The sequence below is a fragment of the Athene noctua genome, chromosome 15, assembly GCF_965140245.1.
Source record: "Athene noctua chromosome 15, bAthNoc1.hap1.1, whole genome shotgun sequence".
NCBI lineage: Eukaryota > Metazoa > Chordata > Aves > Strigiformes > Strigidae > Athene > Athene noctua.
The window spans coordinates 2,574,788-2,601,774 of record NC_134051.1 but is presented as its reverse complement, the minus strand read 5'-3'; the positions used below and the strand labels follow the sequence as shown (position 1 = coordinate 2,601,774).

At 55.8% G+C, this 26,987-nt stretch overlaps 1 protein-coding gene across 1 annotated transcript; it reads left to right on the top strand.

Annotated features, from left to right (window-relative positions):
• On the top strand, positions 1–25,346 carry PRR35 (proline rich 35). Its single transcript, XM_074919732.1, has 3 exons — positions 1–303; positions 18,766–20,477; positions 21,542–25,346. The coding sequence occupies exons 2-3, from the start codon at positions 18,856–18,858 to the stop codon at positions 22,473–22,475; spliced, it is 2,556 nt and encodes an 851-aa protein (XP_074775833.1). The 5' UTR covers positions 1–303; positions 18,766–18,855; the 3' UTR covers positions 22,476–25,346.
• Positions 25,347–26,987: the final 1,641 nt, after the last annotated feature.

Sequence of the window (26,987 nt, the reverse complement as noted above, 5' to 3'; positions counted from 1 at the left end):
TCCACTGAGAAATTCTCTCTGCCTCTTTCATGATGATGAAGATCCTTTTAATTTTTTTCTTCCCCCTTTCTCCTCTCCTTCTTCTTTTCCCCTTTCGCCAGGCTGATAGCTGGGAGCTGCGGAGCATGTGATGCATCTTCCATATAGGGGCAGGAGCAAAGCAAGACCAACTGATGGACGCCCTAGGGCCAGACTTGCAGACAATATATAACCTACTGCATGATCTAAAACGCTTCCCACTTTCACAGAGTGAACATCAGGCAGAGCGGAGCTGCGGCGAGGGAAGGGGAGCCCTGCGTGCAGGTAAGTCCTCGCCGTCTGTCCCCAGGAGGCTGTCCTGGGGAGGGGGAAGGTGCGAGGGACCCGCTCGGCGCCTGGCTGTTGTACAGGCAGGCAGGATGGGGCAGTTATTTGTGTTATTAGTGAGGGGTTTTTAACCCTTTTTGGTGCTGACAGTGGCTGTGTAAGTTGGAGTTCAGGACGGCGGTCAGTGTGGGGGAAATTGGGTCTGGCAGAGCCCAGCCTCAGCCTCTCTCCCGGCAAACACTGACGCCGTGAGCTGGAGAGCATCCCGAACCAGCCGCGGTTCCTTTGCTCATATTTCTTGCTGTCGACGTCTGCCTGGGCTGTGGGCAGCCCACGGCTCCTGCCTGGCTGCTCCGAGACATCTCCCACCCGGGCACCTTCCCATCCCACCCGGCCGCATTGGGGCTCCCCTTGGCTTTTACAAAGGAGTAAAAAGAATTACCAAAGAACTTTAAAAAGCACTTTTGCTCAGCCTGCTGCCTTCAGTGCCTGCCTGGCTGCCTTCACCTTCCTGTGCTGGAATTTCCTTTGCAAAGCAAAACTGTTCCCTGCCGGGGCTGACCCCCGGGAGACATGGGCTGAAGGCAACGCAGTGGCAAAATGTAAAACAAAGCGCGGGGCGAGTGTCTGTGTGTGTGTGTGTGTGTCTGTGTGTGCGTGTGTGTATGTATGGAGGGGTCTATACAGCCCACCTGCTGTGGCTTTCCCTATACCATATACCCATCCTCATGGTGGGGAACAGACTTCGTGCTTGAGATAGTTTGTGTCCTGCTGAATGGAAAATAATCCTAGCAACAGCTACGTGCTTGCTGTGGCCATGCAGAGTTTATAGCATTTGGGTTTTTTTTCTGGTATTCTTTGGGGTATCAACTGTGTTTAATGGTGAATTGGGGACTGAGGAGCCCCGGCTGTGTTTGGGGCTGGGAACCTCCGTGAACTTCCAGACTTGAGCAAACCCCTGAGGACCCAGGCAAAACGGATAACCATAATTGTAAGCGGGTTAAAGAGGGACAAAATCATTAAAATAAGTGTTTGGGGCATTTCTGCTTATACACCCCCAGTGAGTGCACAGGTGATAAAAGTGCTCTGTGTGTTCAAGGGAGAAGCCAGGCTGAGGATGTTCCCCTGTTCTGTGCCTCAGTTTCCCTGTCTGTGCACTTTACCTGCCCCCGGTCCTGCCCATCAGCCCTGTGCAGCCGTAACATTCGCTGCTGTCCCCCTGGGCACATACAAAGGGGTCAGCTCAGGGGAGCAGCTTTTTACAGGGACATCAGAATGTAGCCACAGATTGTAATTAAGATTGTAATTAGGTGAGGGGACTCAGAGAACCTGCAATGTTAAGTCAGAGGCACCTCTGCGAGCAGAGCCAGCTCTGTGGGGTGGCACGGGTGGGAGAGGTATGGCCGCATCCCCACCACGCCAGACCGCGATGGGGGGACGCCCAGGCAGCACCCTGCACCCTGCTTGTGGGCACTGGGTCTCTGGGCACAGCTGGAGCTGCCGTTACCGAAGGCAATTGCATGTGACCAAGTTGAGTTATGGACCCAAGGTCTGATGCCCCCCTGACACAGGGGGCCAGGGACGTGCCCAGGGGGCTGGCAGTGATGGGCAGGGAGCCAGGGGTCTGTGCCAGGCATCCTGCCATGCGGTCAATGATTTGGACCAAACTCTCTCTGCTGCCATGAGCTTTTCCTGGGTGAGGGGGGAAAATCTGATTGCTCTCAATAGCTCAGTGTCACCAGGAACAGGCAGCACAGGCAGAGCTGGCAGGGGCTCAGGGAGTCCCCTGCCCATGGCCTGGACCACATCCCTGGAAGAGGAGACGACACCGGCCAGTGGCGGCTGGTGGCTGTGTCACCTTGGCTCCGGGAAGTGGATGGCTGATGGACCTTTGAAAACCCTTTCTGGTGGCAAATGGTTTCAGATTTGCCCTACTGAAATGATGGCAGTGCAAACTCCCCACAGCTTTTTTAAGCCTCCTCCTCTCCCCTGCTGAGCCAGTTGTGCTCAGCTTCCCCACTGCAATATCCTGGCTGCGAGCCAGGCACCGAGCTGTACCCCCCCCCCCCCCCGTGCTGGGAGCTGCACATGTCACAGAGGGGGAAAAAAATCAGGTGAAGGGTTGGTTAAGTAAGTCCCGCCGGGAGCCCCTGTCCCGGTGCCCTCTGGCAAAGCAGGAGGTGCCCAGCATTGTACACTAGTGCCCAGCCAGAGGGAGAAGCAAAGATGTCAGGGTTTCTTTTCCCCTCATGGGATCAGATCGTCCCCATCTCCTGCCGTTTTTGTCCTTGCCACTTTTCTTCTCTCCCACCCTTCCCAAATTTCAACTTTGGAACAAATTTCAGGGCACTTTAAGCTAAGCTGAAGCCTAAAGTCAGCCCTGACCCTTCTCCCAGACTCCAGTTTTGGCTAGCAGTGTTGTTTTTGGTGGCAGGGACATGGACAGCACAAAGCATCCACTCCAGCGCCATCCCTTGTTGTTCCTGCTCTTGATGAACACCATCTGGAGAAGGTTTTACCCCTGCAGTGCCTTGCCCTACTCCAGGGTTCGTACCTCGGGTTTCTCAGTGGCACCTACAGCCCCCAGGCAGCTGTGAGGGCAGAGCCCGTCTGGGACCACCAGCACACGTGCAGCTCCAGAGCTGGGAGCAGGACCTGTGTCCCTGCTCTCCTGCCAGCACCAGCACTTGCTGGACACAGAGATGCCCCTGGCTTGCTCTATTCATGCCAGGAGGTAGATTTTGTCACCCACCTTGGTGCTTGGGCTGCCGTTTGTTTTTGCATCAGGCTTGGGCTCATTAATATTTGCAATTATTATTATTTCCGATCTGCTGGAGCAGAGCAGTACAGAGGCGTGGGGCTGGTGAGTGGGTTGATGGGCACAGAGGGCAAAGCCATTGCTGTTCCATAGATCCTTATAATGGTTCTGCAGAGCCTGGGAGAAGCATCCTTCAGATCTGAGGAGAAAAGGGAACAACCCCATTCCCGACGTGCCATATCACAGCGAGCGAGCTGCAAGCCTGGCTGGAGGGAGCCGCAGGCAGGGCAGGAATTGCAGAGGCATCTGATTGCTCTCCAGCATGGGCTCATCTCCGGGATGCAGGGTGGTTTCCTGGGCATGACATCAGCCACCCCAGCCCCAACCCAGGGTGGGCACTGAGCCCGGCACTGAGAGCACCAGGAAGGGCTGGCAGAGGCAGCGGGGCTGGCACAGCTGTGTGGCTTTCAGAGATACTTGATCGATAGCTTCTTCCTAACACTCCCCCATTCCCCCAATCCCCACATGCATTTTTCATGCTAACCCCTCCTGGGCAAAGGCTGTCTATGCAGGAAAAGAAAAAGAAAAAAATACAAAACACAACAAACCACAACCAAAATCTACTTTTGTTTCTCTAGTCCCCGGAGGTTGTTTTAGTTTAAGGGCCAATCTATAGATTCAGGGCTGGGAATATCTTTGCTCCGTGAACAAAGAGGCATGAAAAAGCTCCCCGGGGTTTTTCTTAAGCCTCTTCAGGCTGGCCCAGAGCTGGAAAAGGGTGGGCTCTGTACAGCAAGGTCAGATCTAATGGGACAACATTGTCTGGGCAAGCCGAGGAGGCTGTAAATGGGAGCTAGGCTCCTCTGCAGCTCTTCTTGGGTTCACACCCCTTCCAAGATGTGCCGGGATGAAGTGGGTAGCAATGGGGTTCTGCAGCTGCCCTCCCCAAGGTACGAAAGGTCTCTGGGGCTCCTCACACAGCTGCAAGTTGATCTGCATGCACAGAGCTGGGTCTGGGGTGATCCCAGGCAACTGGGGCCAGGAAGACCAGTGGATCCATGGGCTGGTCCTGCCTGGCCCCCCAGGACAGAAGAGCTCAGATGAAGATTTGGGTATTTCCCAGAATTAGGAAAAAGCCTGCAGTGTTTGGGCAAAGGGCAATTTTCAAGGCAAAGCCTCTTCTGTTTCCAGTTGTGTGTGAGGAGTGTTCCCTTTTTGCTCCCCATTTTTGGGTGGCACCAGTGAGACCCAGGAGCATCCCACAGCCCATGCCTTGCCAGTGCTCCTGTGACTCTCCCTCTCATCACTGGCACCAGCCCAGCCCAGGGATGCTGAGAGCCCCTGGCAGCTGCCTGCCTGACCACCTGTGTGTGTGCTGAAGGACCAATCCCCTGGGCAAGGGCTCAGTGCTTCCCAGGGTGTCTCCAGACCCATGGTCCCCACTGCACCCCTATCACCCCACATCAGGACAGCATGGGCTGCTTCAGCCCCATTACCTTGGGAGCACGTCTGTGCCTGTGACACCCGGGACCAGACCCCTCTCCCGCAGGTTTTGCAGCAAGGACACTCCAGCAATATCCGGCATGCTGCCTGCATCCCAAAATTCCCATTATTTCCCTGTGCTGGGGCCGAAGCTGACAGCACCAAGCCTGCACACAGCTCTCATCTCCCCGCAGCAGTTTTTCTGGTCCATAAAGAGCCCAGCCGGCGTGGGCAGTGCGCGGGCAGTCGGGAAGCATCCTCCCCGCAGCCCTCCCAGACGCCTCTGGGTCCAAGGTGTCAGGGATGCGGCCGCACCGAGACGGCATGTCCGGGGTCCAGCGGATGGGAGCGCTTCCCCGCTCTGGTGGCGAAAGGGCACAGGCCAGAAATAGAAGGGGGAGGAGGACACTGTGACCTTTCCAGCAGCTGGTGATGAATAAAACTTTCTGGCTACCTGTAGAAAGGCGCAGGGCAGGCTCCGTTATCATCTCATCAAAGGACAACGTCCCCCGTGAGCAGGACAGCGATTGCCGCAGCGCCCGTGGGGATTCCTGGAATGAACCTGCTGGTGCCCGGCTCCGGTGGTTGCACAGCCCCAGATGTACGGTGGGCTCTGGCCACAGCCAGAAGCTCGCGGGATGTTCCCAGAGCTGAGCAGGGAGGGACGAGGGGATGTCATGAGCAGGAGGGCAGATCAGAGCCATCTCCAGCTCCCCCACCTGCTAACAGGCTCTTGGGGCTACTTGGGGCTGCTCGCCTTGGGACACCCCTGTGCCAGCGCCGGTGCTGTGACCACGGCTGAGCACAGGGGTTCTGGATCTGAGAGACCCCCAAAGACACACCTCGACTGGGGTCTACCTCTGCTCCCCTGCACAAGGGGACACCCAGAGGCAGCAGGGAGTGTGGTGCTGTAGCCTTCCAGGGGGAGCGGGGTGTAGCCGGTCCCTAACGGGGCACCCCACCAAAGGGCTCAGAAACCCCCCCAGCCCCACGGCAGCAGACCCCAGGAGAAACCTGAGTGGGGGCTGCTGCCATCCCCTCCTCTTCCTCCTGCCAGGTGCGGGTGGCAGTGCCAGCACCCTGGGATGGAGCGAGTCAGCCGTGCACCCCCCGGCTGTCTCCCTGCTCGCTGACCCGGGCGGGGGGGACGGCAGCCGGCTCCCCCCAACCTCCCCCCTCACAGATGGCATGGGCAGCCAGCACAGGTGGCCCTGTGCCACAGCAGATTGGGGCCGGCTGCCTGCAACGCGACTGGGAAGGGCCACGGCTCGGGGACAACAGCAAAGCCAGAGCCCCCCACGTGGCCATTTTGGGAGGGTCCGATTTTAAGGAATTGCATTAAACAGTGCAATGTGGGGTCATCCCGACGCGGATGTCTGGGCTAGATCCAGCATCTTGCAGGGAGTTCCTCAGGCTGCAGCTGCCCCTGGTCCTCCTAGACAGGGCCAACACTTACGTAGGTACCAGCCACCAAAACTGGGTGGCCTGGGGCTCACTATTGAAGGAGAAAGAGACCTGCAAGGGAGAAGAGGGGCACCCAAGGTCTGAATCACCCCCATGGGTGGCTTCTGTCTCTCTCTCCACTAGTGATGGTGCTCAGCCCCACACAGGGATTCCAGGGCCCGAGCTCCAGGGTGGGCACAGGGTGAGGATGATGGTAGGGCTGTCCCAGCTTGAGGACACCCATCATGCCATGCAAAGTGGGGCGTCTCGCACTGGAGATGTGGCGCAGGAGCTGTCTGGGCAAGGGTGGCGGCTGGAGCAGGTAAATGATTAATGCCGGAGAAAACCAGGCTGGCATCCTGCCCATCACTCGTCGATAGGGAAAGTTGACTTTAGGAGGGGAATTTTCAAGCCTAATCTTCCCCTCCCACCTCTGCCTCCCCCCGGGGCCAGAGGGCTGGAGCAAGGAGCCAGCCCCGAGCCGCACACGCACCCTGCCCCAAACCAGCCTCTCGCTGAGCACGTTCTCCTCCAGCCCAGCTGGTTTTGCTCCCAGCCTGCTCCGTCTGTGCACATTAAAGCTTTTTCTAGGTCTGAACTGCTTTTGGCAAGCCAGGCTCCTGTTGGCCTATTCCTCTCCCCACCGCCCTCCTCATGGCTGGCTCCCCCCCATCCGCTCCCCGTCTGGCTCCCGCTCCCCCTCCCCGGTCGAAGCCCTGCCAGGGACATGGCAAATCAGCGAGAAGCCTGCGGGGCAAATCGGTACAAATGAGACCAAGCAAGAGGGTGGGGAGGGACGGCGAGGGGGGGGGGGGAATGACTCCTGGGTTGGCGCTTCTGTTCCCGAGTTTGATGTTCCCTGCAAACAAGCCTGTAAATGCTCAGGAGCTGCTTTGGAAGTCACCTGCCCCTGCCTCAGTGGGGCTTGGGAATGCTGGGTCCCAGCTGGGGGGGACAACGCTCGCCCTGCTTCCCCAGCCGCCCCGCAGCCCCCCAGCCCCCAGCAGGGACCCAGCTGGGACAGGAAAGGGGGCCGAGCTGTAAGTCCTGACATTTGAATCTGTTTCGGGTCTGGGTGGAGTGGGTAGGGGGTGGAAGGCACTGGGGGTGGCCGAGGGTCTCACTGCGGGTCTGGCCATGGGAAGAAACCTGCCCCCCCCAATGACCTGGAGGGGGAAACATTCTGTCTGTTAAAAGCTGCCTTCTCCCATCAGTTTTGTACTCTCCCAAAAAACAGCCCAGCTGTCCCGTGGTGCCTGGGGAAGCCGGGTGCTGTGCCACAGCCAGGGGCTCGGCCGGGGGGCAGCAGCCAGTACCCGGACAGGGCACGTGCAAACTGTGGGAACGGGCAGAGAAACCACTGGATGCAGGGACGCGATCATTTCCAAGTGATGCTCTTTGATTCAACCCGCCAGTCTCTTTGCAAGCCTCGTAACTCCTTCTTATTAAAGGCGCTCGGCACCGGGGAGGTCATATGGGGCCTTTCTGCTTGGGTTGCTCTCCTAATGACATGTCCGATTGCCTTCGCTGGGAATTTGCTCACGCGAGTCTCTGACAATAGAAAGTTTCTGGTGGATTTTGGATGGTTTCCCCGTGACCGTGTGGTGCGTTGCAGAGGTCTGACTTTTCTTCCTACTGAAAAATGAAGCAATGTGTTGGAAACCAGCCTGGGCAGGCACAGGGTGCAGATTAATTTTAACGTATTTGTGTTTGTATAATAATCAAGAAGAGCAATTCTTTTCTGCAGGCTTGGAGACGTGATAAGTATTTGCAATTATGAACAAGAAATACAAACAGAGGGGAAGGGTAAAAATTAGCAGTAAGACAATATTATCCATTTCTTCTGTATTTTTTTTCCTCTAAATCCTTCTTAATCAAAGGGAAAACTAAACTGAGCGGCTGAACTGTTGGAGGAGGTTAATTACTGAAATGTTTAATGGTGTTGACTAGGAATATACTTTCTCACACCAGAGAATGTGTGTTTACAGAAATTTTAGCAATTAAATCAAGAGGTCATATAATGAGGAACAGTTCTCAGCAATCAAAGCTTTTTTTAAAAAAAAAAAAAAAAGGACAAGGAAATCAGGCCAGCAAGTCCCAGATGTGTATCATAGTTGTGGCAAATCCTGGGACTAGGATGGGGAGAGATGTTGGGTATGTGTCGGGTTCTGCCTGCACGGCTGCATGGGGTCACCCCGCTCTCACCCCATCCTGCTCAACCACCTCCACGAGGAGGATTTGGGCTCCCCTCTGTGAAAATCCATGATGGGGGGTTGTGGATGTGTCATCCCCTTGGGTCTTCTCATTCTTTTCTGGAGCCCCCAGGCATTTCAGAGTCCTGCCCAATCCAGAGGCAGTTTAGGTTTGAAGGCGGGAGGCAGAAAGTCACCCCCCTTCCCACACAGGCATCTTCAGGACTTTCACAGCGGCTGTTTCTGACATCATTGGCCCAGAACCCTCCGGTGCTGCCGACACGCGGTGCCGGGCGGCCGGGGACCGCAGAAAGGCGGCTGCACAGCCGCTTCCCGTGGTCCCGCGGCACAGCACAGGTTAATGAGCTGCCTTCCCCGCTTCATGCACCAGCTAATAACATCCCTGAGTAAAGTCCCGGTGGCTTCGCCTCAGGCCGTTATTACTCCTCCTGGTCATTCCTTGGCCAGTACAGACCTTGCTGGGTGAATTTGTGGCCGTTACCTGCCCGCTCAGCACTTCAGCCCCTGCCTTCAGTGACATCCCTGTGCTGCAGCCCAAATGCTGCCCGTGGTGCGGGGACAGGGTCTGAGCTGCTCTGCCCTTCTTTTTTGGGGGGAGGAGCTGGGAACACAGGGACCACCAGGCAGCATCACCCTGGGGGCCACCTTCATCTGTGTTAAAAAAAATCCAACCAAACACCCTTATCAAGGAACAGGCAGAAGGCAGAGAGGCGGCCGCTGCCTGCAGGTGAGCCCACAGCGCCACAAATGTGACTTAAGAGACTAAGTGTGTGTTTGGGGAGGGGGGGAATCTACCTGAAAAGTGGCTGCAAAGAGGAGCTCTGCCTGGTGCGCTCGGGGTGCCTGCTGGTCAGCCTCCTCCCGGGGCCATGTCCCTCCTGCTTCCCTCCTCTCTGCTGGGAGCGTGTTAACCCCCAGGAAAAATCAGAGTTTCTCTCCTGCAGACTTTGCAGGTCCCCCTGCCTGCTGGCCCAGAGCCAGGGTGGTCTCATCCCTGCGAGAGGGCTTCTGCCTGGTTCAGCTCCTGCACCTTCACTGGAGTTGATCCCAACTGCCTGTTCCTCTCTGCAATTTCCCCTCTGTTCCCAGGCTCTCCCAATCAGCGGTAAACCGTTTCCCCTTCAGCTTTTTATTTAGCTGCTGGAGTTGCTTGTGCTCACCTAAGGGTAGGGAGGCAGAAGCAGGGGAGGTTCTTAATTGGGGCCGTTTTGAAATGGGTTTTACAACAGGCTGGATTTAATGGATGTGATCACCAAACTGCACCGGTGCCTCAGTCCGTACTGCACACACCGCTGCCAGACCGGTGCATCAGCACCCCCACCAGTTTAGTTTATCAGCTTTTACCTTAAATATACTCAGTCCTTTGTAGGTGGCAGTTCCTTGGTGGCTGGTTAGACCTTCTCAGGATGTGAACATTTCCCTTGCTGGCTGCATCCTAAAATTGCCAGTTGTCAGTGCCAGGAGTTGGCAGACTGAGAGCGACATTCTCTTGGATTTGGGCACAGCATTGCAACAGCCCCCACTTTTCTAGGGGTGATTGAAATCGCTGTCCCATATTGGCCATGTTTTGGCTAAAAGGAGACCTGCCCTCTAACCTAGAAGAGGGGGGATCTTTTGGGGATTGCTCTGGGACAGCCAGGATTCCAGACAAGAATAAGGAGAGGTGTACTCTGTTTGTGCCAAGGTCTGTCCCCCACTCCCTGTGGTCCCCTCTCCTGCCCTCCCCTGCCCACCCCTGCTCTCCCCACAGGCAGGAGGGTCCAGCAGGAGAGAGGGAGCAAATGAGTGTGTCTGTTGGTGGGTCAATGTCCCAAGAATGCACTGAGGAAGGCTCTTTGGCTGCATGGGGTGATCCCAAATGAGGCTGCCACCAGCAGGACTCTGCTTGGGAAGCCCGCAGGGACACTGACCCATCTCAGAAAATCCCAAGGTCAGCTGTGGGACAGCCAAGCAATCCCCTAGGCACTGCTTGCTCCATCCCACACTCTGCTGAGGTGTGCAGAGGTCCCTGCAGGGACGCAATGGCCCCTGGCTCAAGACGCTCTGTGGCACAAGTGGCTCAGACCCATCAGGGAGCACCCAGCGTGGGCCAGGCTCATCCTGGGTAGGCTCTGAAGCAAGTCCTCTTCAAAGTCCTTTCCAGTCTCGTGAATGACGAGAAGGAGCCAGGGTGAATTTACCAGGGGCAAATCATGCCAGAACCGCATGACTGCCTTCTTCAAGGAGGCAACTGGCTGCCTAGATAAGGGGAGAGAAAGGGATGTTGTTTATGTGACCTTAGCAGGGCCCCTGACATGGTCTCCTGCAGTATCCTCATGGACAAATTGGAAACATAAGGACAACTTGCTGGACTGCCAGGCTCAAGGGATTGTGCTGAGCAATGCAAAGTGCAGCACCTGGCTGGAGAAATGGTCTGGCAATGACCTGCTGGAGCTCAGCAAAGAGAAGTATGAAGTCCTGCATCTGGGATGGAGCAACTCTGTGAAGCAGGACACGTTCAGGGTCAACTGGCTGAAAAGCAGCTTTGCAGGAAAGGAGCCACGTCCATCACATGAGCAGAGCCAGAACTTTGTCTGCCAGGAGCTGGACCAAGAGAGGAGAGGATGGAGGAGACCCTGAAGAAAGCAGGAAGCATTGAATGAGGACATGAAGACATGGATGGGAAAGGCTGAGGCAAGTGGTTGTGATGTCCATGTGTGCAGATCCTTTTCTGTAGCAAAGGCAACAAGGCAAGTGAGGATACAGCAACTGACACATAGTGTTGGACTGCAAGGGAGGAGGTGGGCAGCCAGAGTAGAAGTGAAGGCTCTGTCCCCATCCTCAGAGGAAACTGGGTGGATTTGAGTTGGAATAAGGTGAATTTTCTGGTTGAAAGATAGAGACTGATTCAGTGGAGCAGGACACCTAGGAAGCTAGTACAACCACAGCAGGTATATTGTGGAAGAGAGCTCGGGATGTGAGAAAGGTTATGTCAAGATGGAAACCTTTGGCCACCTTTGGTGTGTCTTAGGAGACACGATGAGAGCTGGGCTCTGCTAGGCCAGCAAAACCAAAGCCGAGGAGATCTCCTTCCTGTCTTATCATTCCCATGCCCAGCACATTTAAGGAGTGTGAACTGTCCAAGAATAAATGGAAAGGGAAAAGGAGGATAATGTTTCTAAGTACTGGTGCAGAGAAACTTGACTGAAGAGGTTTGGGAAGATCATGGAGCCCTGGGACAAGGGATGACAAAATGCATCTTGTGTGACAGAGCTCATTTCTTTCAGGGGAGGTGGCAGGGTGCACTGTGTCCATATCCAGCCTGGGACCTGTGCTTGTGATGAGGCAGAAGAGATGATCTAATGTCCGTGTCCACACTGAGGACCCTCACATGGTTTGGTCTGTGGTGGGAGGAAGAGATGGATTTTGGGAATCAGCAGAGCTGAGCCCCACATTGCCCTGCTCAGACTGCTGTCTGTGTGCCCCAGCACACGGGAGGGGATGGGCCCAGGTGACCAGGAGGAAGGGGCTTCTGGAGATGCACCACCATCCCCAAAGGTCTGCCCCGAGGGAGGCTGAGAGGGCACCTCCCAGGGCAGTGGTCACAGGCAGTGGGACACCGTCCTGGGCTGTCAGGCCAGCAACAGAAGGAGAAAACTGTAAGGGAAAGCAACTTCAGGGGTCACAGAAACTGGAAGAAGTTATGGAAATGTTTCATATGCAACATATTATATGTCCAGCTCCATCAAACACTCTTCCAGCCCCTGGGAACACTGAGAAGGTAGCACTGTGGAACCATTTGGACCTCCAGGAGCCCTGCACATCACAGGCATGACACAGACTTTACCACGCAGGAGAGCTGGACTGTGCCTTCCTATTCCAGCTACACGCACTTCTCAGGCACGTCCCATTTCTCTCCAGATAGTCATCTTCTTCCCCTGCTCACCATGCCACGCCATCTCCTCTGCATACCTTTTAGAGTGCCAGCCATGCTGCTGACCCCCCTGCTTTGCACACAGCCACTTGCCCCTCTACCCAGCTGCACATTTCCATTTGGAGACTGATGTTGTCTTCACAGATTTGGAGGTCTGATTGCCATTGAGCCACTGACTCCATGTCTGGGAGCCTGTGGAGGCTCCATTAGCATGTAGAAGTGGAGGTGGAGGAAGATGTAGAAAACGCTTGTAGTGGAGCTCAGGCACAAGCTTGTGCGGGTGGTTGATATAATGTGGTGAGACAGTCTTACATCTCCTCACGAGGAGGTGTACATCTCTTACCCTGAAGGGCTTGCAGCAGGAAAGGCTGTGGTAGGAAAGCGTTTTGCGGTGGAGGACCCTCGTATCTCTGGAGAGTAGCCTGGAGGCTGTGATGGCCTGATCTCATCTCTCAAGGAGCCTGTGAGTTGTGCTGTGTGTGTCACAGGCAGAAGACAATGACTCCGACCCATTGTCACTTGGCTGAACACTTGCCACCACGCGTACCTTTCATAGGATGCTGGGGTTGCTCCGGGGAGTCTTCAGGCTAACTAAGATCCAGGGAGAGACAGCTGCTTTTTGGGGATGGAGTCCAGAAGCAGAGAAGCGCAAGAGAGGTGAGAGACATAGAAACACCTCTTGAAAAAGCACACAGAAGAAGGGAGCAAATTTTGACCCCAAATTAGGGAAGACTTGCATGCGTGAAGGTACCGTGGCTCTGGCACACGGCAGGGAGTGAGTTCATCATGTGGCCTGACGTAAACTCCAAGGCTGGGCAGGTGGTCCTGGACACCCTGCACATCAAAAGGTAGCAGTGCTTACAAAGATGGAGCCACCTCATGTCTGGGCTGGTGTTTGGGAACGGTTACAGACTGGCTTTGGGTCTGCAGGTGGCCCTCAACAAAAGCTGCCTGTGAAGGGAACACGAGCTTTTCCAACCAGAAACTCCAGATTCCTCCGAAGGTTGGGAAACTAAAGGTTGGGAATCCAAACGCTATCAGATTTTTAGACCATGACTCTGATTTTGGTTTGTCCCCAGGGTGTGAAGCACATGGTTTGTTCCACACATGGAGACATGCAGCTGGCCATGAAGAACCCTCCTGGCAGCAGAGCCACACTGAGCTATGGGACATGGGTCACAGCCTCTGGGACTTGCACACAAAGACGTGGTGGGTGGGCAGACATGGAAAGATTGGCAATTTGGGGCAGATGGGAAACCCCAGGCCCTTCTGGGAAGAGAAGAGATTTTGGTGCAACAATTGAGAGCAAGCCAGAGGAAGGCACATCTCAAGGTGGGAATAGTGTCATAGCTGCTGATGTAGGGACCCCCGAAGGCAGAGGTAGCAGGATGGCCTCACACAGTCACTTTACAAGAGCAGTTCAGCACACAGCCACCGTATGGGGTGAGGTTTGGGAGCTGCAGAGCTCTCAGGCCCCACCAGCCAAGCTTCCCTCCTCTTGCCAAATTCCTGCTGCTTTGCCATGGCCAACTGCTCTCATCCAAGCTTCCAATAAAGCTTAAAAGCTCAAATCACACAACCCCAGGCTACGAAAACAAAAAGGGACCCAATATCCACTAATAGCCAAGCAGCCCTTGCGGCAAAAGCATGTAGCGTAGGGAAAGTGTTTTGCATTGATCGGTAGCTCTCCGCTGCCACCAGCTCCCCTCCCCGCGATGCCTGTCTGCCTGCTCCAGCCTTGGCACTGGTGAAAAAGCGGTAATACCCCATGGGAAGAACTGGAATGGGAGAGTCTGGATAATGGCAGGAAAGCGATGGTTTGTGAGTTAGTGTGAGATCCCATAGAAAAGTCTCGCTCCCCCTGATCCTCAGTGTAGCACTTGTCTAGCACAGTTATCAGCCCTGGGGTGGCAATTGCTGCCAACAAATAGCCATATGAGACCACAGAGTGGCGTGATGCTGAGCCCCGGGAGCATGAGCAACCTGGCAGCCCAGAAGGAAGCAGCTGGGTGGATGTAAGTGCAGGGAAGAGTTGTCCCTGCAGCTGGTGCTGGGCATGTAGGGGACCGCAAATTAATTCCCACCTATGCAGGGTAGGACCAGCTCATGAAAGACCACAGGAGCCTGCAGCTGCAGGATGGGGTGTGAGGCAGAAGGTTCATCCCAGCATCAGTGAGTAGACAAGAATTTCAGCACCTTTCTTGAGGCCCTTCCTCCATGCCACGTCCTACAGCCATCTGGGAAAGGTTGAGGGCAGCCAATTTCTATGGGAGTGTTGCAGCTCCCTGGCAGCATATACACAGCACTGGAGAACTCAGAGGACAGTGGCAAAGAAGGAAGGACATCGGTTTGTGAGATGGGGTCTTTGTTCCAGCCAGAAAAACCCTTGGAGGTCTGCAAAAGCAGATCAGGACAAGTTCACAGTGGTAGAGCTTCTGCGATGGACACACATGCTGCAGAAGACCCGTCTTTGAACCAGACTTCTGCACTTCAGAAGAGTCTTTTTGTCTCTCCCCCTCCTGAGTGATGGGTGTGGGTATGCCTATCTATAGGTGGAGATGGCTGCAGTGCTGGTTTGTATTGGTACAGGAAGCCTGCCGGAAGGAGCCTTTTCCTGCAAATGGCTACTGCAGTCCTGGAGGAGGCTCAGGAAAGGGGAAGAGGTCTAGAAGGGTTTGGCCCTATGTCCAGCTTCAGTCTGGAAAGGACATGGTGAAGCAGGGGTGTGATGGTGAAGCAGGGGTGTGATGGTGAAGCATGTGGCAGGAGGATGGACAGGGACCATGGTTGCTGCTTCCTCCAGACAAAGAGTTGGGGGGCATCAAAGGAAACTTGTGGGGACCAACAAGCTTAAGGATGAAGCTCTGTGTGGTGTGCTAGGAACTCCCCGCTGCAGGATGCTTTTGGGGGCTGAACATTTCCACAGCTCAAGAGGAACCCATGCAGATTCATGGTGGGGAGGACCACTGCTGTCTGCTGCAGGTCTGCTGGAGGGATGCGCTGTGATGACTGAGGGTTTAGGAAAATTGGAGCAGTCCTGTAGATGCTTGCCCTACATCCTGGGCACCCGCTTTTGACTGTTAGGGACACGAGCTAGATGGACTTTCGATGTGATCCAGTTCAGCTGCCGCGACGGCTGCATGTACTTCCCTGCATCCCTGTGTCTGGAGCTCAGGCTGGAGCTGGGATTTTTTCCATACTGGAGCACTGGGGACTGCAGATCTCATTCCTGGGCATCTCTCCCTTCTTCCTTCCCTTTGTCTCTCCCTCCCTTTCTTCTCCCCTTGCCGCTCCACTCTCTCCATCTGACCGTGGCCCCCCTCCCCTCAGCAGTCCTGAGGAGGAGAGCAGGGATGCTGCAATTCCCAGGCACAGGTGCTTGGTCCCCGCCGCGCGCTGCCCCCAGGCACGGCCCCCACCGCCACAGCTGACAGCCCACTGGAAATAATGTGTTGTGGCAGAGAGAGACTCAGCAGACCACGAAGATCTGCTGGTGCGGGAACTGCTCAGCAACCAGGAGCCACAACGCCTGTCTCCCAGCTCCGCAGGGTCTGATCCGGCTCTGGGGATGCCTCCGCTCTGCTGGAGCCTGCCTGGCTCACACACGGGGCACTTTCCCACCCTCTCCCCTTCTTTTTCTTTGCTCTTTCCTCTTCTACTCCCTTGCTGTTCTTCTCTGTAGCATTAGGGAGATGGAAGGTGCCTGTCCCGTGTGGGACTGCTCCCTGCCATCCCCTGCGTCACCGGGCACAGGAGGTGAACCAACAGCTTTCACAGCAGTGTTGGAGGAGGAGGATCAGGTGTGCAGGAATGGAACAACCAGTTCCAGTCTCCCAGCAAAGATTTAATCTGCCTCTGGCATATAAACAGCAAATGTTTGTTCAACTGACCTGCAAACAGGCGGCATGCATCGCAGAGGGGCCGAGGCGCCCGGCTCCCCGCTCAGCCGCTCTTTCTTTCTTGCCCTCTAGCAGGGCAGATGTACGGGGAGATGGGGCAGGGGACCAGGACACAGCCACATCCAGGGTACTTGGGGCACCCCAGGCTTAGTGGCTGGAGCCAGGGCGTGATGCTCAGAGGGACCTCATCCTGCATAGCTGCTGCTGCATCCCTTCTGCTCCCGTGAGCATCGCAGCGGGTGTGCAGAGCTCTCACGGCTCACAGGCGTGATGCACACAGAAAGTGTCTGAGGGCTCAAGGACAAGCATGTCCCTCCGGGCAGGCGGGCAGGCTGTCGCTCACTGCGGTGAACCTGCAGGCAGGAGGCCCTGAGCTCTGCCTGCACATCCCACTGCGATGGGAGAAATCAGCCTTGGATGCTGCAGGCCAGGTCTGCTCCTTTGGAGCGCCCCCCAAAATCCCAGGGGACACAGGTTCATTACAAGGGGACGTTTTTTCCTATTTTCTGCAAGACCAGATCTTAGTAGCAGGGTCAGCTATGAGCTCAACTGACATGTGGGCATGCAGAGGGCTCTGCCCAAACCCTGCCTGCCCCTCAGCCTATCCTGCAGGCTCCTACGCTGCGCTGAGGAAGCCACAGTACATCTTGTTCCCTGTCCCCAGGAAGAAAGTGGAAAGGGTCCTATGCAGGTAATGACCTCTCCCCTCATGCAAATGCTCTCACCGTGCTCCCAAGGGAAGGTGGTGTTCCTCAGTGCCGGGGGTGAGGAGCCTGGGTAGCAGAGCATGGAGCATCCCTCAGCCAGCACAGCCACAGGTATGGGGCTGGTGGGACTGTCCCCAGGGCCACCGCTCCTGCAGGACACGCGGTGTTCCCGGCTGTGGCCAGAGCAGCGATGTGTACCCAGGGCGGGATGCTCAAGGGAGGAAGCAGGGGGCTGTGGGGCGAGCAGCCAGCCCCAAGGAGCTGGGCTCACCGAGGGCAGCCGTCTGCAGCAAGCGTGAACCCAGCCCCAGGAGGTGGAGAGCACAGCGCGGCCACATGGCAACCCACCTCCCGGCGTGGTGCTGCTGCCACATAAGCCCCTTCCAGGCCCATCCCACCCTGATCCCAGATTTTCAGCCCTTCTGTGCCCATCCTCCCTGGGAGCTGCAATGCTCCCCCCAGCTCCACGGGAAAGCCCCCCAAGCCACGTGCAGAGGGATGCAGGCTATGAGCACGCTCCGGTCTGGTGAGGAGCAATGCCCAATGCAGGGCCTTGAGCCACTGCCTGGACCTGCCCCCGGGCAGCTCCTGGTCCTGGCTGCCCAAAGCCACAGTGGCCCCAGTGCACAGAGATGTGCTCTTTCCCTTCCTATCCTGCAGAACTCATCTGCTTCTCCCCAAAAGCCAGGGAGCAGATTGTTTCCCCGAATGGCTCCAGCTGCTACATCAGGGCGATCTGGAGGTGCTGCTGCCCCCTTCTCCTTCCCGGGCTGCGCTCCCCACACCAGCCTGGCCGCCCGGTCTCCTGGGGTAGAGCTCTGCCCCAGGACCTGCTGTGGGGCGGGGGGAAGGATTTGGCCCTTGAGAAATGAGCCCCACCCACCCAGATTGAGCCCTCAAATTCACTGCCCTCCCCAGAAGAAATGCAGGTTTTTAGTCTGATGGGGAGGAAGCCAGCAAGTCCCTCCAGGGCAAAGCAGCGTCTGGAGGGGTGACACAGGCATGTGTGTTGGTGTTGGGTGCCCTGCAACTGCAAGAGATTGCTGCTTGGCCATCTGCAGAGGAGCCCAATTTTGTGAGTGTGGAGCCTCTGCAGATCCAGCTCCTCTGGGAGATGAGGAGTCGGGGTGCTCTGCCCCCCTGCCTGCTCCCAGGGCAGGCGAGGGGATGGGCTGTGGGACAGGCATGACTCCACCATCCCCAGGGAGGCTGCAATGAGAAGCACACAAGGGCCAGCCCTGCATCGGGGGGCATCAGGGGACGTTTCCCAGACATTTCAGTCTTGGGAAAGACATCTGGAAGTGGGGAGGTGTGTTTTAGCCTGGATTGGTTTTCCAGACCAGATTACCCCTGTCCTGGCACAGGGTGGGGACACAGGACAGGGTCAACCCCACACAGCCAGGGAGGCAGAACTGCCCTTCCAACAGCCACTCCAGGTTAAAGGTAGTCAGTCCTCAGCCTCTCCCTGTTGCCTGTCCATCCCACCTCTTCGCACCGTGATTGCATGTTCATGTGTAGTAGGGTTGCAGGTATCTGCATTTAGCCCAGCTCTGCATCAGCTTTGGTGCATGAGCTTTGGAGTATCTCAGTCGGCTCCAGCACTGCAGCACCCCAGGAGACAGCAAAACTCAGCACAGCGTTCGGGACTGTGGGCAGGTTTCTCTTTCAGTTCCTTGCTCTCAGCAGGGAAATCATCTCTGGGCTGGGCACAGGCTGCCCCAGGGAGGCTCTGGATTGGCGTGTAAATTGCCTGGGCACCACTTGAGGTGGTTTAGTTTCAACACCTTTAATAGTGTTTGTTTTCCTTTTTGTCTGGAGTGGCTTGACAGAAGAGGGTTAATAATATGGGCAGCATGTACAGGCACACAATGGGGTTTGGGAAAAAATTCCATCTCTGGCCTGGGTTTAAATCCCAAACATGAGAGCTGCAGACCAAGGCCCCAGCAGCTTCGCTCCCTGCAGCCAGGAGGTGCCCATGGAGCAGAGCCATCTCCCCAGGGGAGCTGCAGACACAGCTCACCAGTTCATGCTGTCCTTCTTCCAGAGCACACAGTGGTTCCTGGAGAGACGTGGGAAGATTCACACATCGTGCCCCTCCATTCCCACAAGAAGTCATCTCCAGATACCCGCTACCATGTCCAAGGACGACCTGGGCTGCAAGCTGACCTCGGTCTACAAGCACAAGGAGAGGAAGCCAAAAAAGCCTCACTACATCCCACGGCCATGGGGCAAGCCGTACAACTACAAATGTTTCCAGTGCCCCTTCACCTGCATGGAGAAGTCCCACCTCTACAACCACATGAAGTACAGCCTGTGCAAGAACTCCCTCTCCCTCCTCATTGAGTCCGACTGGCCCTACAAGAAGGGCAATCTGCTCCACCCGGAGCTGCGGCTCCTGCACGCAACGGAGTCCTCCCGCCTGCGCGGGCGGCGGGACGAGCAGGAGACCTGTGACTCCTCAGCCATGTTGGGAGGGTCAGTTAGGACCAAGCAGGCCTCTGGCAGGGACGGCCATGAGGACAAGCCAATGTCAGGGGTGGAGATCCTGCCTGCTGAAGGGGCTGGTGAAGAAGGTAGCCCGTTCCAAGAGGAGGAAGAGGATGTTGCTGGCCTGTTGAGGGAGATGGATGCAGGGGAGAAGAAAGAGAAAAATGAAGAGACAGGTTGCCAAGGTGACCCAGCTGAACCAGAAGTGAACACTTTGGTCTTTGGTTTCAAGAACAAGAGGGATAAGCCTTGCAAGGAGGTGGAGCCCGACTTCATCATCACAGATGTCTTCTCTCTCAAGAACCACGTCATGAAAAGCAGGGAAATGGCCTCCCCAGACCTAGATGCTAAGCCAAAGCATTGCAAAGTGCCAAAGAAATGCCTGGCCAGCAGCGGGATCCTCATGGAGCAGTGGAAGCTGGTGGCAAATGGGCAAAGGAGAAACACACCTGAGGTCTCCCCACCTTGTACTGACAGCAACATCATCCCATGCTACCCTCCTCCAGCCTACAGTGACTACCACGAACCTCAGGGCCTCAACCTCTCACTGCTGGGTATTAACTACCCATTAAACCCCAGTCTCTTCTCCTACCTGAGCCCCACTATGGCCAACAGTGCTACAACACACCCACACTTGGCTCAGCTGCCCTTCCTGGCCTCCACAGCCCAGCTGATGCACCCACATGCGTCCCACTTCCAGCCTCTGCAGAGCCCCGAGCGGTCAGCCTTCCTTCCCCGCTTCTACTACCCCTTGCTCTTCGACCACACCTTCGGCTCCACTGAAAGCAAGATGTCCTCCAGCAAGCCAGAAGCCCAGCAACTGGTGGGTTCTGTCATGCCCACACCACCACAAGCCAAACCTCCCAGTGAGCCAACCAAACCAGGGCTGCTGAAGGTACCAGTTCTGAAGACAGGTTTTCCTTGGTCCAAAAGTGTCAGAGAGGAACCAGCCTCTGAGCTCAACCATCCTGCCACGCTGGGGCAAGAAGAAGAGGAGAAATGGCTGTCCCAAGAGAAGGAAAGCAACGCAACTTTAGGCCTCAGCAACCTACGCAAAAAGCCAGCCACTGACATCTACCAAACCATGGTGGGGATGAAAGATGGTGCTTTTGCCCCCAGCAGCATCCGGAAGACAGAGTTACCAGTGGTGACCTGTTTGGAGACCAGCAGTCCTCCAGGCAACTCCCTGAAGAGGAAGTTCACTGCCAGTGGGCTTGATTTGATAGGACCTGAAAGGCTGATGCCTGGAAAACTCAGCTACCAGAGCAGGTAAGGTGCCTCTGATGTCTCTGCCTCTTCCTCACCTTTGGTTGGCCCTAAACATCATCTTCATATCCCATCATATTACTGATCCCCCCACTTGCCTCTAAATCGTGAGATATGAGTCTCCAAGGGCTGAGCACACTCCAGGCTGGTGGTCCACACCAATGCCCACTCAGAGCAGGGCTTTCTGCTCTCCAGGAGCAAAGGACCTGAGCAGCATTCAGGTGCATCCCGGCACCTGGGCTATGTCATCATTTGCTGTCCCTTCCTTTCCCCTGTTTTATACAGAGCCAGAAGTGATGTGATGTCTGTGCAGTGTGGACCTGTGCTCCCCATGCACCAGGAAATCTCCTCTTGGGTCCCTAGATATTCCAGGCTTGCTGGAACAATCATTGCCTATTTTTAAACATACACATTTGCATTCCTTTGATTTGCCTTCTGGCTTCAAAGTCCAGAGGGAGGGTCACATTTCCAAACATTTCCTTTTACCTGGGGCTAGAAATGTGCACAGTTCCTTTTAAGAAAATTTCAGTTCCTCCCCTGGTTGTGCAAGTCCAGCTGTGGCTCCAAGAAAAATGTCACTGTAAAACTCACTGCTTTTGGCACCTGGAGGAGCTTTCTCTGGAGAGGCTCTCCATGGTTTTCTATCTCCACCTGCCTCTTCCCTGCTCTCAGGCTGGCTGGAGAGATCCCTTCCAACTGGGCCTTCAGGACTGTGGAATGGTCATTTCCATCAACATTCTTCAGTGCTCCATGAAGAAGGAGAATCCAGGTTTGACTAGCTGAGGTGGCATCACTTATCAGCACCATCTCTCCAGACTAGTGTCTCTGTTGGTGGGTGTCACGAAATAGCCTGTGTCAGGGTCCATCCACCTCCTGGGAGAACAATGCCAAGAGCAGGTCCAGCCAGGGCTCTGCATGCTCAGACCAAAGCCCTTCCTGGAAGGGCCTCATGCTGGCAGCAGGCAGTGGAGGAACTCTGGATGAATCGGGCAATGCTGGCCCTGGAGATATGCCCAAGGATTTTCCTATCTCTTTCCCTACTGATTGTATCCACTTCTTCTCTGCAGTGGTTCAAGGGCCAACCCTGGTCACATCCCCAAAGCCCTGGACCAGTGGCACACAGAAGTCCTCGCAGGCCGGCCTGAGGAACTGGAGAGGGGCAATGACACTGAAGTTCTTCCCTCTGTGGGTGCTGGCCTGGACCATGGCCTCTGCAAGCAGAGCAGACCCCAAGAGGCTTCTGCCACCATGACAGACTCTGAGGCTACAACTGTGCTTATCGGGGACCTGTCCAAAACCTTAGAGGAATATCAAGAGGTGGAGAAGAAACTGTCTGATCTGGCAAAGGAGGACACCCCTGGGCAGAAAGAGCTGAGGGACCAGCTGGTCAAAATCCGAAGGGAGCTCTACCACATCCACCAGGCGCTGGAGAAAGCCACCAAACCCCACGAGGGGCCTCTGGACCTCTCGGTGAAGAGATCCTCTGAAGGTACAGAGAAGATCCAGCAGGCCAAGAAGGAGCCCTGCAACACGAGCCTGGGAAGTGAGAAGCTCCACAGCAAAGACCAAGGGGCCCTCAACAAATGTACAGCCACTGGGGAGGCTGGAGATGGGGAGTGTCTCCCAAACTGCCTCCTGGAGGCTGAGAACAAGACCATCGACCTGCTGATCAAGATGAGCCGCTCTGAGAGCCTCCGGGCATCCTCCTCTGAGACCCACCTGGGTGCTGTAATCAAGGCCGAGGTCCTGCCACTCACCATGCCACTGGAACTCCGGCACGTGATGGAGCCCTACTACAGCCGTACCACCAAGTGCGAGGCAGACTCCAGTGTCCTGCTCTGCTCCGATGGCAGATCCAGTACCACCCAGGGCCCTCAGCTCTCAGTCACAACTGAGGACGGGCCCCTGGGCTGCCGGGCCATGCAGCGCTCCCTGTCCTGCAGCCTTCCCAGCGAGACAGACACAGTGTGTGTCCACAGCCCTCTGCATGCTGACCCCTAAGTCCACCGTGCTCGATAGCTCCTGGATCTCACTGACCACCTCATGCTTCACCTTCCTTGTGTCCCATCTCTCCACTCCCCCTCTTCCCCATGAATAAAAGTTTAACCACTGCCTGGCTGGGGCCATGTTGAAGGGGGTCCCCTGGCTGACTCCACAAGGTGTAAAAAACCAGTCCCTATCCTACCCCAGTGTCAAGGACAGTGCCCTTGGGCTCTGCATGCTCCACAGCCTCAGCTCCCTGGTCCTGGAGCTCCCTTCAAAAGGGAATTCACTAGCAGGCAAAAAACCAAAACTGCTAAAAGCACCAAGCTTTCAACAGAAGGCTCATCCAGCCCTCTCATCAGAGACACTCAGGGACTTTTGCAACCCAGCTCCCATGATCTGTGGACAGGGGAGGAACCACAGACAGGGTATCTGCAAGGCCACGGTTGTGCTCAAACAGACTGTGGCTGTCACGTTGTACAGAGCAAAGACACGATGGCTTTGCCCCATGGTGTCTTGAGGGTCACAGAAGGGAATCATATGCCCAGCTGGACTGATCCAGAGGTCAAGTACTTTATGCACTCTGGAGACAAGAACATCCTCCCAGCCACAATGACAAGATGACACGGGAGCCACCTTGCCACAGCTCCACATCTGGGTCCTGAGCTCTCCTGCCAAGGGCATTTGCCATGTGTGGGGACTGCTGGGCTGTGGGGATTTGTTCCTGCCTATCAGTCCTCCAGTGTCTGGCTCCTTCTTTTGCCTTTACACAAAAAAGATCTTCCCTTCCTCTGCTCCAATGGCCTCTCCCCATGCAGACATGATGCATGTTCCTCACAAAGGCCCCAATCCTGTAGAGTACAGCTCCCCCAAGCTCCTGCCCACTAGTCCTAGTCCCCCAAATGATGACACATGGGACAGCAAAATGGGTGAGATGATGTTGCCACAAACCCCACTGCTCAAGGGGCAAAGACCCTAAAAACAACTGTGAAGGGACAAACTTGGCTTACCCCAAGCTGGAACGACGCTGAGTGTCCACCGCTCAGCCAGGGCACCAGAAAGCCAACCACCCAGGCAGGTGCCTGCTGCTTGCGGGATGAGAACTGGCCTTCCCGAAAGGCCACCTTCTCCCTGTGCTTGCTGGGGGCTCTTGCTTCTGCTGGGCAGGCTGGTACCCACTGCAGGGCAGTCACATCTCCCTGTCCCCTGCCACCTTGCTGAGCAGCATCTGCGCTGGCTCAGGGTGTCCCCAAGCTTGGGCCAGGATTTCTTTCCTGGACTCCCCCCCCCCTGTGGCAGATATAATGTGCTCTCCTCAGCTTGGAAAAACCAGACACCCTTTCGTCTCCCATCTACACTCCCTGTTCAGGAGATGTTGGGGTCTCCTGTTAGCACCCAGGGTCTTCATCAACTTGTTCTTTGTGTCTTGTTCTGTGGCTTTTAATTTGTGGCTTGTTCTTTGCAACAAGAAGAGCTGGGATAGGGGACGGGAGGGCAGGACAAAGAGGACAGCAAGCAAAGCCACAAATGAGGGACATACACAGCACAGCAAGGGAGCTTCAGATGCTGGCTCTTCTCTGGGCACAAAGCGGACAATCCTACTGTGGGTAGCTGAAGAAGGCAAGCCTGCACATGGAACCTGGGACTCCCAAGTACTTTGATGGACCCAGACAACAGGAAGAGTTGACTTTTCTTACCTGATTGCTCTCTGGACAAAGTTTCCACTTCATCAGAGGGGTTTAATTCTCACTCAAGGACTTTGTTTAGGGCACATAAACCTGTGGAGTTACTGATCTCTTCTCTCTGGATAAAAGTGTGGAGTGGGGGGGCATTCAAATGGAGAGGTGCTGAGCTCAGCACCATGACCCTTTTGAGCCAGCTCCAGATCTTCCCGATGGACCATGCCCTGCTGCTTCCCAGCATGTCCCTGCCCCCCAAGGCCCAAGCAGAAATCATGAAACCCCACCAGAACAGACCCCAGAATTAGGGTGCAGGATCCTCAATCCCAGAGCCCAGGGGAGGTGGCGTTGGGCACTTCTTTTTGGGTTGGAATAGTGCTGTCATCTTTGGATGCCATAACACCGTCAGCACAGCAGGCCACTCCATACCAAGTGTATACCATAACCTTGCTCACATTACCCGCTCCCAACAGCCTCCAGCCTCTTCTGCCACCCCATGCCCCTCCGTCACCCACCCCTTCCCAGCTCCCTTGCTCACACAGCCCTGGCAGCTGCTGTCCCCCATGTCAGCACCTCCCCATTCGCACACCTCAGGGCTCCCTACTCTCCCCTACACCAGTTTCTCTGTGCATCTTTTATCCCAGGACCCTCATCCAGCACACAGCAGGGCACTCATAGGCACAGCCAAGAAGCTGGAGCACCATTTTCCTGTGACAACCTTCCCTGCCCATCCGGCCTTTACCTCTTCTGAGGAACAAAACGTGTAGGTCCCTCTGCCCACCCAGGAGTCACATCTCCTGCCAGCCCCAAGCATCACGCTTTTTTTTGTAGCAGATCCCCATCTGGACTTGGACATCTTGGAGGTCCAAGACACCAGAGGGGCAGTTGAGCTCTGCAACCAGCAGCCCTGGTCTTCGGCAGGAGAGCTGTGCCCAGACCACCAGGCAGTGCTGCCTTTCACCCCTTTCTAGCTGAGATATTGCCTGTACACAAGTCACCTCTCCTTCCCCAGTCCCTGACTCCATCCTGCCACCCCGAGCTGGGACAGTGCCCACGCTGCGAGCCAAGCAGATCTGCGAGCAGAGCCGGTGCCAGAAGCCCTCACCATGTCACTCCACAGAAAGCCAGGGGACAAGTGGGAGGTGGAGGCCGATCACACAGTATTTATTGTTCACAATTTTACGAATGTACAAAACAAAAACCAAACCATTAAAGGGAAAACTTCCGAATGGGAGTTGCTGCTGTCTGCTTTGTTCTCTTCTCCCGAGACCCCTGTCTGTTCTGGCCAGATCCTGTAGCAGCCCCGTGCCACAGCTCTCCGTCATGGAGCCATGCACTCCCTGGGTTTTGGAGGCTCAGGATTAGCCATCAGCAGGATGTGGCTGGATGTTGACACTAGCTGCACGTGGTCAGTATTTAGGAGGTGGGCTTTGACTGTCTTCTTCTGCTGGATCAGCACTGGGACCCCACTGGCTTGTCCCGTGTTGGGGAGAGGGGCAGTTCATTATGTCTGAAGGCAGTCATCACGAGGAGAACTGCCCTCACAGGAGCCATGAGGGTCCTGATTTCTTCTGCAGAACATCCTGAACACACACACACACAGCCTTTTCCTTCAGATAGACACAGTTCAGCTTCCTTGACAAGCTGCCACGGCTGGGCCATGGGGCTGCAGCACCACAGCCTGGGTCCTGGTGCAGGGAAGAGCAGAGAGGAGGGTGCGGGGTCAAGACCCATGTTCCCAGTGCCACCCTGCCGCTCAGCTTTTGCCCCTTGTCCCCAGGGGTACTGGTGGCACCCCTGCAGAGGGGATGGCTCCCCTCTCTGCCCTGCCATGGGTCTCCAGGGCAGTCCCTGGCTCAGGGACTCCTGCCTTCAGGCCACCAGGATAGGACTTTCAGGAGATGGCTGAGTTAGTGGCACCATTCCAGGTGAAAAGATGAAAGCAATTACCTTTGCATTTAAATAATGGATGGGAGTTGAACTACTGGGGTGGCTTATCCAGTCTTCAATCTGCACCCCCAGGGCCCTCAGCCCACTCCAGCACAGGGCCCATTACACGGCTATTTGGTCACCCTAAAGGCATCTGATAGTGAGCCATTACCTGTCCTTTACAGCAGGCCCACTCGATAGCCATCTTTCTTGGTCATGGTTGACCAAAGTCCCCCTACTTGCATGTCTCCCCCCCGACTTGGGCCAAGACCAGTCCCAATCGACAGCTGGAGGACCCAGCCAAATCCCTCCCCCGCCCTGCGCAGGCCAGCAGCCCCCCTTCTCCTGGGGCTGAGGGGGCGCGGGGTCACAGCAGGTCCCCAGAACAGCTCGGAGCTCAGCAGCTCCTGGTCAATGAAGCTGCACAACTTTTATGGGTTTCTAACCCCAGGTGGGTACAGCTGCTCCTTCTCCTCCAGGTTCAAGAGCAAAGGAGAGCTCAGGGATTGGGAGGGGGGGAAGTTTCCTAATAAACAAACCCTCAGGGAAGGCTTATCTTGGGCAAGGCAGTGGAAGGAAAAAGTTTTCAAGGTTCCTTGTAAAAGAGGAGGTCGTTGCTCTCCCCATCCCATCAGCACAAGGATGTGGCCCCAGGGTCCAGCAGAGGACACTGAGGGTGGGTTTGTTGCGTTCACAACCAATTTTGCAGCCGTGATGGTGCAGCTGTGAGCTCTGCCTCAGTCCTCTGCTAGGGTTAACAGCAAGGGGAGACAGTGTAGGGGCAACCCAGGCACCCTGGGACACAGGGATGGGACCACAGTTTGTGGGGAAGGGTGGCAGGACATCACGTCAGGCTGCTTCTCAGGAGCAGGGCAGCCCCAAGCATGAGGTGGGAACATTCCACACCCCACAAAACCACCGT

Excerpts from the sequence above, each read along its gene's own strand:
- PRR35 (XM_074919732.1), top strand. The coding sequence starts at position 18,856 with ATGTCCAAGGACGACCTGGGCTGCAAGCTGACCTCGGTCTACAAGCAC. Across the intron at positions 20,478-21,541 it reads AAACTCAGCTACCAGAGCAG|TGGTTCAAGGGCCAACCCTG; the intron begins GTAAGGTGCCTC and ends TCTTCTCTGCAG.